This window comes from Brassica napus, chromosome A2, assembly GCF_020379485.1.
Source record: "Brassica napus cultivar Da-Ae chromosome A2, Da-Ae, whole genome shotgun sequence".
Classification (NCBI taxonomy): Eukaryota; Viridiplantae; Streptophyta; class Magnoliopsida; order Brassicales; family Brassicaceae; genus Brassica; species Brassica napus.
In genome coordinates this window covers 18,305,628-18,318,649 of record NC_063435.1, presented here as the reverse complement: position 1 = coordinate 18,318,649, position 13,022 = coordinate 18,305,628, and the positions used below count along the sequence as shown (strand labels likewise).

At 38.7% G+C, this 13,022-nt stretch overlaps 1 protein-coding gene across 1 annotated transcript; it reads right to left on the bottom strand.

The window, feature by feature from the left end:
• Nucleotides 1-5,999: 5,999 nt before the first annotated feature.
• Nucleotides 6,000-6,884, bottom strand: LOC111202631 (E3 ubiquitin-protein ligase ATL23-like). Its single transcript, XM_048761258.1, has one exon. It carries the CDS (start codon nucleotides 6,656-6,658, stop codon nucleotides 6,161-6,163), a length of 498 nt encoding a protein of 165 aa, XP_048617215.1. The 5' UTR covers nucleotides 6,659-6,884; the 3' UTR covers nucleotides 6,000-6,160.
• Between the last annotated feature and the right edge of the window lie 6,138 nt (nucleotides 6,885-13,022).

The following is a 13,022-nucleotide window of genomic DNA, read 5'->3' as shown; positions in this document are numbered from 1 at the left end:
ACCATTCTAACCAATTTGTGGGTTACCCCCCCCCCCCCCCCCCTGTGCCTGCAACAGATAATGGGCCACCCAGGCCTGCTCTCTCGGCACGTGGGCCTCATCCCGTCTGACGGTTGATCCGTTAATTTTTCAAGGCTTGGAATCATTGTTTACTGACCCTGCAATCACCACCCGACTTTTTCCATGCTTTAGCGTCACTCGCACGCTATCGCGAATCACTTCCCGATAGGTCACCCATCCTTCCACTACTCCAGTTCAAACACGCTTAACTTTAGAGTTCTTTCAGGATGTGCTCCGAAAAAGGTAAGTTAACTTTGGTGACAAAGGTAGCCAAATCAATTCTCTTAAACCTTTTCACATATCACAATTCGGGATGTTACAATTCAACCCCTCTCAAAGAACGCAACGTCCTCGTTGCGGCACACGACATGTCTTAAGACGCCTCTCAGGTCAGAACTGAGATAGCTAACTAGCTCTGATACCACTTATAATGCCCGACCCGCCCACGGCTAATGGGCCATCCACGTCCGCTCTCTCGGCCCGTGGACCTTATCCCGTCTGACGGTTGGTCCGTTAATTTTTCAAGGCTTGGAATCACTGTTTACTGACCCTGCAATCACCACCCGACTTTTTCCATGCTTTGGCCTCACTCACACGCTATCGCGAATCACTTCCTGATAGGTCACCCATTCCTGATAGATCACCCATCCTTCCACTACTCCAGCTCAAGCACGCTCCCCCCCCCCCCCCCCCCCCTCTCATTTCTTTTTGTGTCAACCCAACCAACCATTCTCTTTCAATTACTTTGTAATATTTTGAATTTGTGTGGGTGTAAATTCAATTGTTATTGATTTCTTTATTTCATAGATGATATAACATCATTAACAAGTTGACGAAGACAACACAAAAACAAAAGAAAACAACATCTTTAACACCTGAATTGCTGAGCCACGAAAGGTGGCTTCTTCTTGCTTACCAATTGAGAATTGAGATATGTTTCACTTCCTCCATGCCAATAAACTCCAAAACACAGTTCCAAAAATAAAATAAACTCCGAAACAGAATACGGATGATATCAGAATAAAGTGCAGAAAAATAAATAAACACATAAGTTTTTCGAATTTATAAAACAAAAAAAAAACAAATATAACTAATTTCTAATGAGTAAATCAAATTCATCCTTTTAAAAATACCATCATTTTTTAAGGTAGCCTATTTTTGCAAATATGACTCAAAAATATGACCAATGTTTTTTTTTGGATCTTTGATTTGTCTTTTTCACCCCCAAAGTTCAGATTATTCACAAAAATATCATAACATTTTTTTTTTAAATGCATGTTTTACTCTATCACCCTCATATTTTTCAAGTATTCACAATATTATCATTTACATCAATACACCAACCACCATGAACAACCAATTTGAAGTTCTTAATGCACCTAAAAATCGATTTACACTATTTCTTTCTCAATTATTATGAACTAAAAACAAAATCTCTTTCACTTTCTCTCCATATTCATCCAAAAAAAACAAGATTTTGATTCTAAATTTTTTATGGTTCATAGAGCCATTGAAGCTTACGATTCTTGGTGGGTCACTTTTGTTTGAGATTTTGGGTGATTGGAGAAGACTTATGTGTTCTAAACAAGTTATCTCACTGGTTGAAACTATGAAATCAGTTTTTTTCCCATATATGTTCGTCCATACGACATATTCTGGTAAGTCATCTGGCTGTAGAAGACTTACATGGAAGTCTTCTGGTTAATGCATATGTTAGTTTTGCAATCTACTTTTAAATGTGTTTTTATAGACGACTTACATAGAAGTCATCTATTTTGTTTGTTAAAAAAAATTCGAGACGTCTTCCATGTAAGTCGTCTAGGGTAAACGGGCTAATTTTGCATTTGACCGAATTGTGTCAGAAATTTAACTTTTCCTGGACGACTTACACATAAGTCGTCGAGTAGAAAATTTAAAAAAAATCAAAATTTTGTTATACCTAGACAACTTACATGGAATTCGTCTCAGGTTAGTTTTGAAATTGAAAAAAAAAATTAAAAAAAAATTTCTATAGGACTTCAAAGGTACGACGACTTACATTGAAGTCGTCCATGATTTTTTCCGAGATTCTGGTCAATCCTTGCTTATCTTAGACGACTTCCATGTAAGTCGTCGGACAGACGCCTTCCATGTAAGTCTTCTTGAAAAAAAAAATTTGTTTTATTTTTCAATTACAAAACTAACCTGAGACGACTTCCATGAAAGTCGTCTAGGTATAACAAAATATTGATTTTTTTATTTCGTGTTTTTTTTAACAAACAAAGATGGACGACTTCCATGTAAGTCGTCTAGGTTAAAAATCAATTGCAAAACTAACCTAAATGGACAACTTCCTAGCCAGAAGACCTCCGTGAATGTCGTCTGCGTCAATGTTTAATAAAATTTTATTTTCTCTAAAACTATAAAGATTTTTTAAACATTTGCTTGTTAATTCATGTCTATTAATCAATATTTTAGTTACTGAATGAAATTTATAACTTAATTCGTGATATTTATGAGGTTACCAACATTCATGTTTATTAAAGTTTCTAGCTGATCTGAGAAGACTTCCGCGGAAGTCTTGTACGCTAGTTTTTGAGTAACTTGTATTTTTAAGAGTATTAAGTAACTTTAAGATATGAAAACTCATATTTTCAAAATATATTTTATGCCTTAGTTTTATTAAATTTGACTAAGTTTTTCAACACAAACTTGTATAACTTATGATATGTTTTGACTAGTTACTATTGTTTGTTTCCATCTTTTAAGTATGCACCAATGATGATTATTGCTATGAGTGGGTAAAATACTTATTTCTGAAAATGTTTTATCAATGACCTAAGTATCATTATTGTTATATGCATCAATGATGTTTTTTTTGCTATGAGTGAGTATAATTGTTAAAATAATTCTTAATATGTTGTATCAATGACTTAAGTATTATTATTGCTATATGCATCAATAATGTTTTTTGCTATGAGTGGAATATTGTGGAATATGAACATAGTTACCAATTTTTTTATGAATATCTCTTCAAATTTACAAAAACAAAATCATAACTAAAGGAGTATACATGCAAATCACAAAATATATCAGAAATAAAACTATTATAGATCATTCCTTTGCAAAAGACAAGCCTGGACTCCACTTGATATGGAAGAAGACTCCGTCAGAAGATTTCCAGGAAGTCTTCTAGTGCAGATTTCTCATAAATCTTTCAAAGTCTGCTCCATATCTGAAAAAAACATGCATATCAAAAAATGTTCAAATGGCTTAAAAATAGAGAAAATGAGTGGACGATTATATATATATACTTTTATAGAACATACAAAGTACATATCCAAGTGGAAGATGAGAACCATCTGGTTAAAAACCTGCAACAAAAAAGATAGGTTAGTGAGAAAGACATGAGACAAAAATGAAAAATTCATATAAAGTTCGGTGTTTTCAAGTCAAAGAGATTAGAATGGTTTGGAGAATTTTAGTTTGTGAAAAAGGTAAGAACTTTATGCAACATGAAGTTACCAAATGAAGAAAATTCAGATATAAAAACATACCAAAACGCTAAAATCTGTTATGAAAGGGAGACATGTGAGAAGACTCCGTCAGAAAACTTCCAGTTAAGTCGTCCTGGAAGTCTTCTAGCGCATTATATTTTAGACGACTAAAAGGTAAGTCGTCCCAAAAGTCTTCCAGATCTGAAAAACCTATATATCCAAATTCATATATGAAAAACCTGCATATCCAAAAATGTTCAAATGACTTGAAAACAAAGAAAATGAGTGGAAGATTAGATAAATCTACCTTTATAGAACACGCAAAAAACATATCTAAAATTAATAAATCTATCTTTAAATAAGTGGAAGATAAAAACCATGTGATGAAAAACCGGCAAAACAAGATAAACTAGTGAGAAAGAAACGAGACAAAAACAATAAGTTGATATAAAGTTTGGTGTTTATAAGTTCAAATAGATTAGAGAGGAGTTGAAGAGTTTTAGAATGAGGAACATACCATTTTTTTTGCAGCCATTTGAGATGAGGATATAGAATGTGTAAATTTTTCTTTATATATGGAGACAAAAATTCCAACAAAGTTAATTATTTTCGATTCAGAAGACTTTCAAGTAAGTCTTCTAATAGAAGACTTATTAGACAACTTACTTGTAAGTCGCCCAGAAGACTTCCATATTTTTAGCGGGAAACTAAAATATTTTTAGCGGGAGTTAGAAGACTTTCAGAGAAGTCTTATAATCGCCAGACGACATATCTGTTAGTCGTCCAAACCCTAACATAACCCCTAAACTAAATTAATTAACTAAACACTTCATAAAATCAAATTAAACTTAAAAAGTGTATACACATAAATAAACACATATAGGTAAAATTTTAATTTTTCAAAAAAACATTTAAGCATTTCAAAATCTGACCCTAAAAATACATACAATACTACAACATATGTTGTCAAACCTTAAGCCAAAGAATATCATGATTAACTACTTTCACTCACCTATGTTGAAAACTATTCAATTTTATTATATCTTAATTTATATTACTTAAAACTGTTTATAATTACATTATTTTTTTACACTTGTCAAAATATTTTTTTAACATTTTATAAATTATTTTTAAGATCAATTACACCAGAAGACTCCATCGAAATCGTCTAAACGACTTACATTATCTCATAAGACTCAGACGACTTTCCGGAACTATATTCGTAAAAATGAGTTCTGTTTTTTGTTTGGTCACAAAGGGGTGGTTGTAATTTTTTATTTTTCTGGCAACAAAAGGTTATTTTATTATTCAAACATGAAGTGGTCTGGGTAACCAAACCGAAATTGAACAACCAATAAAACATAAAAGTCTATGAAAAGAGCGAGCATTCCTAGGTAGAGAATCTGTAATTCCATTATGCGTTTTTGGCACGTAGTTGATCTTGAAATCCGAATAGCACATCAGGATAATTTGAATGACTTGCAGCTCCGTTGAAAAGTTTGGCCATACTTAGGGATCATTTATCATCACCATCAGGTCCTTACAATCTATTCCAAAGCTTTAGCAGATTAAATGCTGAAGTTAACTGTAATTTTACAAACTTTTAAGTTAATCTTGCATTTAATTCAAGTTTAGGTATAATTTTGTATTTAAAATCAAGTTTTAAGTCATATCTGACAAATCTCTCTTGAATCATTCAAATTTTTAGATATTAATCAACATATACGTCAGTAACCACATCAATGACACCAAATGCTTGGTCATTTGGTTTTCTTGGTTTTCTTATTCTCAAGAAAACAAAATTTTCTTGGTTTTCTTATTCTCAAGAATCATTTTTTCTTTTAAGTCATGTCCTCCTTATACAACAAATTTAAATTTACATTCTAAATTCTTCCGAGAGAATTTCTTTTTTTCCTTAAGCATATTTAAGTGCTGCAACAATAAAAGCCTTTGACTTGAGTTTTTTTCTTAGTTAACGTTGAATTCTCCTCAACCTTGAGCCAATTTTCTTACAATATTGCATCGTTCTTAGCAAGATCTAATATCATCCATACTCCCGTCATCATCATATACATATGCATGATGCAAACTCAAACTTGATAAATACTTTTCAATACTGTTTTTAAATACTGTTTTTAAATGATAACTATTTTCATAAATACTCTAAATTTGTGATAAAAATACATTAAAATAATTCCCTCTTAAATCATCTATACATGTTTAATAACCATTTACAAACCTAACTCTATCCCTTAAATCTAAATGTATGATATTTCAAACAATTTTTCTTATTTTTGGCCAAGAGTACTTGTTTTCGTAAGAATTTATATTTTATTGGTTTTTCTATTATGTTCTATTTATTCACATTACTTCATATTTGAGTAATGAAATAATTTTTTTGTATCAGCATTTTCTTAACTCCACCCTTATAACTAGTATATATATGATAGGTAAGTAGCGCAATGACAAAACAGGAAATTTTGTACTTGACTCTATTACAATTTACTGTACAAACCATATCCACCTACTACAGCAAACGATGAAAAAACTAAAATGTTAACAGAGAGAAAACAAGACAAGTAGAAGAAAATGAATAAAGAAGAAGAGTATTTGGGATCATGTTTTCAACATGGACTATGATTGTTACTAAGTTGAGGAACCTTCTGAGCAAGATCGCCACGACAAACAGGACACACCGTGTGGTTAGATAACCACGTGTCAGCACATAATTGGTGAAACCCATGGTTGCAACCGGGAACCAGACGGGCCGATTGGCAACTCTCGATATTTTCAAGGCAAACAGGGCACTCTGTCGACCTCACTTCTAAGGCAAGCTCTTTTCCGGTGAGTTTTGGGAGTTTCTCGAGCTCCGAGACAGAGAGACCTTTACCGGTGACCAGCTTAACCGGTTCAGAAAATCTTAGACGCTCAATACGGCGACGTGTGGAGCACCACAAGAAGAAGAGATATATGAGGAAGACAATGCACATGCCAACGCAAGGGAGAAGGAGGGCCATGAATAGGGTGGCTAACATGGTTCCTCTACCACTGGATTCAACGGTGGCGGTGATGGTGGGTGGTGGAGAAGGCAATATAATTGGTGAGATGCGCGTGTAGTGCATCCTACACCGTCTCTCGCTCTCTCAGGCTAAAGTTTCTTATAAGATTGTGTAAAAGCAAAAAGGAAAAGAGAAAAAGAGTTATATTCCTTCTTTAGACCAAAAAATTGTGAGAAATGTTTAGAGGTGTGGTTGTGAATGAAAACTTTGTGAAAATAGAGTAACGGCTATATATTAAAGTGAGACCGGACCCTACCCACTTGAGATTTTAGGTTATTTTAATAAAAATACATGACAATTGAGATCCGCAAACCGCACAACACTTTGAACATGTGTTTTTTTTTTCACTTTCGTCATGAATCAAAAAACTCTCTACATTCATTAAAGTGTGTGATTTCTAATCAAGGCATCATCCAATATGGCTTAAGATATTAAATGATTATTTTAGTGTTGAGGCTAAAAGTATATAGGTGTTGTTTTATAATTTTACTGCAAAATTTATTAAGTTTATATAATATTTTATTATTTTATTGGTTGAAATATGCTTAGGTACATAGATAATAGTTTTTTATTTAGAAAATATACAACAATAAATATTTTAAATATTTGTGCACAAATCTAAAACGACAATTAAAATGAAACAAAAAAAAATATGAATTATTATCAAAATCTGAAGGAGGGATAATATATTACTAGATTTTGATTCGCTTAGGTATATAGATAATGGTGTTTTTATTTAGAAAATATACAAAAATAAATAATTTAAACTTTTGTGCACAAATCTAAAAGGACAATTAAAATGAAACAAAAAAAAGTAAGAGTTATTATCAAAATCTGAAGGAGGCTTAAGATATTACTAGATTTTGATTCGCATGTCTGTGCGGATATTTTTCATTTTATAAATGTATTTGATATTATTACAAATATTTTAAATATATAATTTCTATTTTAGTGTTATATAATGAGGAGACGACGGAGGCGGCGAAGACATCAGAACCAGCCATGACAGCTTACCTCGAACGAGTATTCGCCAAGAAATTTGATGCCATTCCATTGATGGTCGAAAAAATCCCGGGTGTAGCTCCTCCCATCCGAAGAAGCGATCTCGGCTTATACTCTGATACTCCCTTCACGGACGAGATGGCACTGATTGAGATGCCATGGAAGTTCGTCTTCCCCAACATGAGAATGTACGACGGCACCGACGACCCAGATGACCACGTCGCTTAGTATAAGCAGCAGATGCTCACTGTGGAAATCCCGAAGGAGGCGAAAGAAGCAACCATGTGCAAAGGCTTTGGTTTGACCTTGATAGCCCAGATCTACAATGGTACATCAACTTACCTAACGGGTCTATACGGTCCTTTGCGGTCCTCACCGACAAGTTCGTAGAGTAGTTCGCCAAGCAGTAGAAGCCTGGAGAAAGCCTCTAATGAAGGAGGCTTAAGATATTACTAGATTTTGATTCGATTAGGTATATAGATAATGGTGTTTTTTATTTAGAAAATATACAAAATACATATTTTTAAATTTTGTGCACCAAATCTAAAACGACAATTAAAATGAAACAAAAAAAGTAAGAGTTATTATCAAAATCTGAAGGAGGCTTAAGATATTACTAGATTTTGTTTCGCACGTCTGTGCGGATATTTTTCAATTATAAATGTATTTGATATTACTACAAATGTTTTAAATGTATAATTTCCATTATAGTGTTATATAATGAGGAGACGACAGAGGCGGCGAAAACATCATAACCAGCCATGACTGCTTACCTCAAACGAGTATTCGCCAAGAAATTCGATGCCATTCCATTGATGGTAGAAAAAATCCCGGTTGTAGCTCCTCCCATCCAAAGAAGCGATCCCGGCTTATACGCTGATACTCCCTTCACGGACGAGATGGCACTGATTGAGATGCCATGGAAGTTCGCCTTCCCCAACATGAGGATGTACGACAGCACCGACGACCCAGATGACCACGTCGCTCAGTATAAGCAGCATATGCTCACTGTGGCAATCCCGAAGGAGGCAAAAGAAGCAACCATGTGCAAAGGCTTCGGTTCGACCTTGATAGGCCCTGAACTACAATGGTACATCAACTTACCTAACGGGTATATATGGTCCTTTGCGGTCCTCACCGACAAGTTCGTAGACCAGTTCGCCAAGCAGTAGAAGCCTGGAGAAAGCCTCTAATTATCTTTATGAGATCCTCCAGCATCAATTTGAACCACTGCACGCTTACATAGCTCGCTTCAATCACGAGAAGGTATCCATCCCCGAATGCAATACCTCTACAGCAATCTCAGCCTTCAAAAGATGCCTACTTCCCAACGGGGACTTGTATAAGGAACTCAAGAAGTATCAATGCAAGAATATGGAGGATGTACTCTCCCAAGCCTAGGCCAGGTCAAGTGGGAGTAAGACGTTGCAATTCAAGCCAGGCTCAACTAAAGCAGGATCTAAAGGTCTCCAAGCAGGCGAAGATCGACCGAGACGAAGGGTCCTACCAGAGAAAAGAAGATGGGAGCAAGAACTAGGGGCAGGTTTTCGAACCGACCCTTGGAGAGAGCCGAAGGGATGAATGTATCCACATGGCCCGACATCTCTAACTTGACTATATCAAAACCAGAGCTAATACATGTTATGAGGCAGATGGGTCCACAGGTCAAGTAGCCTCAGAAGATGCGAGCACCCAATTTTTTCGGGAATCCAAACCTGTGATGCGACTTCCACCATGACCACAATCACAAAACGGAGGACTGCATCACACTAGGGATCCAGGTTAATGAGCTGCTGAAAAAAGGACACCTCCGGGAGTTCCTTTCTAGTACACCTCCTCAACAAGGAGACTAGCAACAAGCCCCCTGAAGCTGCTCCCGCTTCACCTCCAAGACAAGATAGAGTAATCCATGTCATCTCTGGTGGCTCTGAAATAAGCGGCATAATCCACGCGGCCTGAAAGAAAACTACCCGGAATGCCAAGAATGGTCAAGAGACCGGAAGAGTAAAGCGCATGCTCCTACGCACGGATGAGATCAGTTTCACCTTAAAGTAACAGGAGAGGGTCCTGACCCCCCATCATGATGCCTTAGTCATATATCTTACCGTCGCAAACTTTCTAGTGAAAAGGATACTGGTTATTGGGGTCGAAAACGGTTACGACGAAGTTAACGTCCAAATCTCCGCTAAATACAAGTATGTCTTTCCGCAACAAATCGTGCTCGGTCAAGAAAACGTCACAACGTATATTCCCGAGATAAAGCTTCGTTCGAATTCTATTTAGATCAAACATAAGCCATCGGAAACATACCCAAACCAGCTACGGATAGGTTCGAGTATGACGATCAGAACACGGACAAACCAAGCTTGGTCATTACGCAACTACCGCACATGCACGCTGTCCGGTCGCTACGTAGCGACCGAGCTCGAGCCAAGATCGGTTGCTATGTAGCGACCGAGCTCTTCCGAAACGTCGATACGACACTAGTCCATGTATTCTCGTCTATCCTTCGATGCTATCTCCCGAAGACCGTTGCGGACCCATTTCATGTTTTCGCCATTCTAAGTCATCAATCAAACTTTGCGGTAAAAACCGCAGAAAGTTCGTTATCGAAAGAAGCTGTAATAAACGCTTCGAGTTAGAAGACGGCCCAAAAGGACTTGAGACATGACTCGAGGCCCAACTTACAGTTTCTTAATCAACAGCCCGTAAGCCGCACGATGGTTTACGCTTGGTTCGCAGGGAAAGATAAATGTCAAGTTTCTGCGGATAAATATGAAATTTTGAAGATAATTACGAATATCGGAAAAAATGGAATATCTCCATTTTTATGCTATGACGGCTTAAGGGCAGAAGAGGACAAGCGTAAACCGACCAAGGAGCGACTATATAAGGAGTCCTAGGTGAGAGGCATAGAGATAGACTTTTTCAGCGAAAACTTAGCATTTAGAGCGATTTAGGCAAATTTCCGTTATTTGTTATTTCGAGCTGCGACTAAATTAGGTTTAGCCGTCTTAGGGTTGCTAGAACTAGGAATCTCGCCGAAAGCTCTCGAGCCCAAGTTTATACCTTGTTGAAACGCTCAAACACAGATTCGGATAAGATCTATTTTGCTCTCTTTTTACGATTTTTATACTTTGTCGTTGATATCTCGTGTTCTGATTGCTTAGCGTGTGGTATTAACAGATCTCCGGGACTTCTGAAAAATTAAGGTTTTCCTAGTTTCCTAATTTAGAAGGAAATCGACAATGCGAATTTTGGTTCCCACAGTTTGGCGCTAAAAGGAGGGGGGGGGGAGGGGTATGGATCAATCTAACTCTCAACCACATCACGCTCAACTAGATATGTCAACTGACGATGCGGATAACGTGCAGACTCCTCTTAACGGAGGCAGTGGCACTGATCTACACACTCCAGCAGCGGACGTTTCCGCGGCCAACGCACCAGCCAACGCCGCGGTGCTCGAAGAGTTTGAAAAGATGTTCACCACCTATGAAAAAGGTCGGAAGAACAGGATAAGATCGTGAGCACCTTAACGGCAAGGACTCGAGCAATCCATCCCCGCGGAAAAACTAAAGTCAGCGGGAAAGGACTCGACTTCGCAACCCCACTCGACAGTCCTGGAACCGCACAGGAACGACCTTCGGGTCAAAACCCTAGCGAAAAATCTCTCATCGAAAAGGGGAACCCTGAGAGCCCTTCGCCTCCCGCGAGTGGGGTTGAGCACGTCGACCTGGATCCTAGCGACATCTACAACGATACCGATGAGGACGTTGACATATGCCCAAGAAGGACCAGAAGCCGATCTGCTCGGGAAAGATCTCCGTTCGACAAACCAATGACGGAAGAGGAGGAATTCCTCTATTGGAACGAACAAGAAGAGCTGGCTGAAAGGCAAACCGAGCTCACTCGCCGTAAACGCCGACAGGCTCGGAAATCTGCTGGCGAGACGTTGGATCTCCGCGATCTTCGCGACTACATCACCAAGACTGCGGCAGAAGTAAGAGCCGTAAAATCCCAAATCCATCACGCTACCAGCGTTGCCCCCGAGATCGACATGCTGCTGGAAGGGGCTCGGAAGACCCCCTTCACCACTCGCATCTCATATATGAGGGTATCCGATCCGGGAAAAATGAAAGTACCAAAGAATGATGGTACGACCGATCCGAAGGCGCACCTTCAGGCTTTCCACATCACAATGGGAAGAGCGAGACAGAAGGACGGCGAAAAAAAAGCCGGCTTCTGCCGCCTGTTCGTCGAGAATCTGGAAGGAGCACCCCTCGAATGGTTCGCACGCCTTAAGCGAAACTTTATCGGGAGTTTCCGACAGCTCACATCGGAATTTCTCAAACAATACTCTATGTTCATAGATAGAGAAACTTCCGATGTCGATCTCTGGAGTCTGTCCTAGAGGGAAGACGAACCCCTCCACGAGTTCATCAGCCGATTCAAGCTGGTAATGTCCAGGGTCAGCGGGATAAGCGACAAGGTGGCTATCGACGCGCTCGGAAGACGCTCTGGTACAAGTCGAAATTCAAAAAATGGATAACCCTCGACAAACCGCAGACAATCCAGGACGCCCTCCATAATCCGACGGACTACATCATAATCGAGGAAAAAACAAAAGTCTTATCGCAAAAACATAAGTCGGCAAGACCATCCTCGAAAGACGTGGACCCGAAAACGAAGAAGAAGAACTCTCGTAACGACAAGTATGCCCATCACGAGGGGGAAGATCTCCAAGGAGCGCACAATTACGCGATCAGTTCGGACCAAGGCCAAACCACGGGTAATATGTGGACTCGCAATCGAGGATATGACGAAAACACCTTATGCGAGTTCCACCAGTCCCGAGGACACTCCACGACTAACTGCAAAGTCTTGGGAGCAAGGTTGGCCGTGAAGCTACTAGCTGGAGAGCTCTCGGAAGTGACCAGTGTGAAAGATCTCATCCTCGAGATCGATCGCCCTCCGAAGACAGACAGAAATCCGCCCGCGTAGAAATCCCCTCAAAGAAACCAATCCGGGGATAAACACGGCAGAAGGCCGGACGACATGGGAAACAATAACAATCGTCGCAGAGTCAACATGATCATCGGAGGATTGCAATACTGCAACAATATGGTTTCGGCCATCAAGGATTACCAGCGGAAGGCAGAGTCGAGTGCAAACTGGCCTACATGGTCTCCTCTCCGAGACAGTCAAAATTGCTCAATCACCTTCACGAAGGAGGAAGCTGGGGGGATCGATCAACCTCACTGCGATCCGCTCGTCATAGTTTCATCATACGAGATCTGGAAGTCGGAAGAGTACTCATTGACACGGGAACCACAGTCAATGTAATCTTCCGCGACACTCTCAATCGGATGAGCATCAAATCGGAGAATTAAATCCAACGCTGAAACTGCTCACGGGTTTTTCAGGC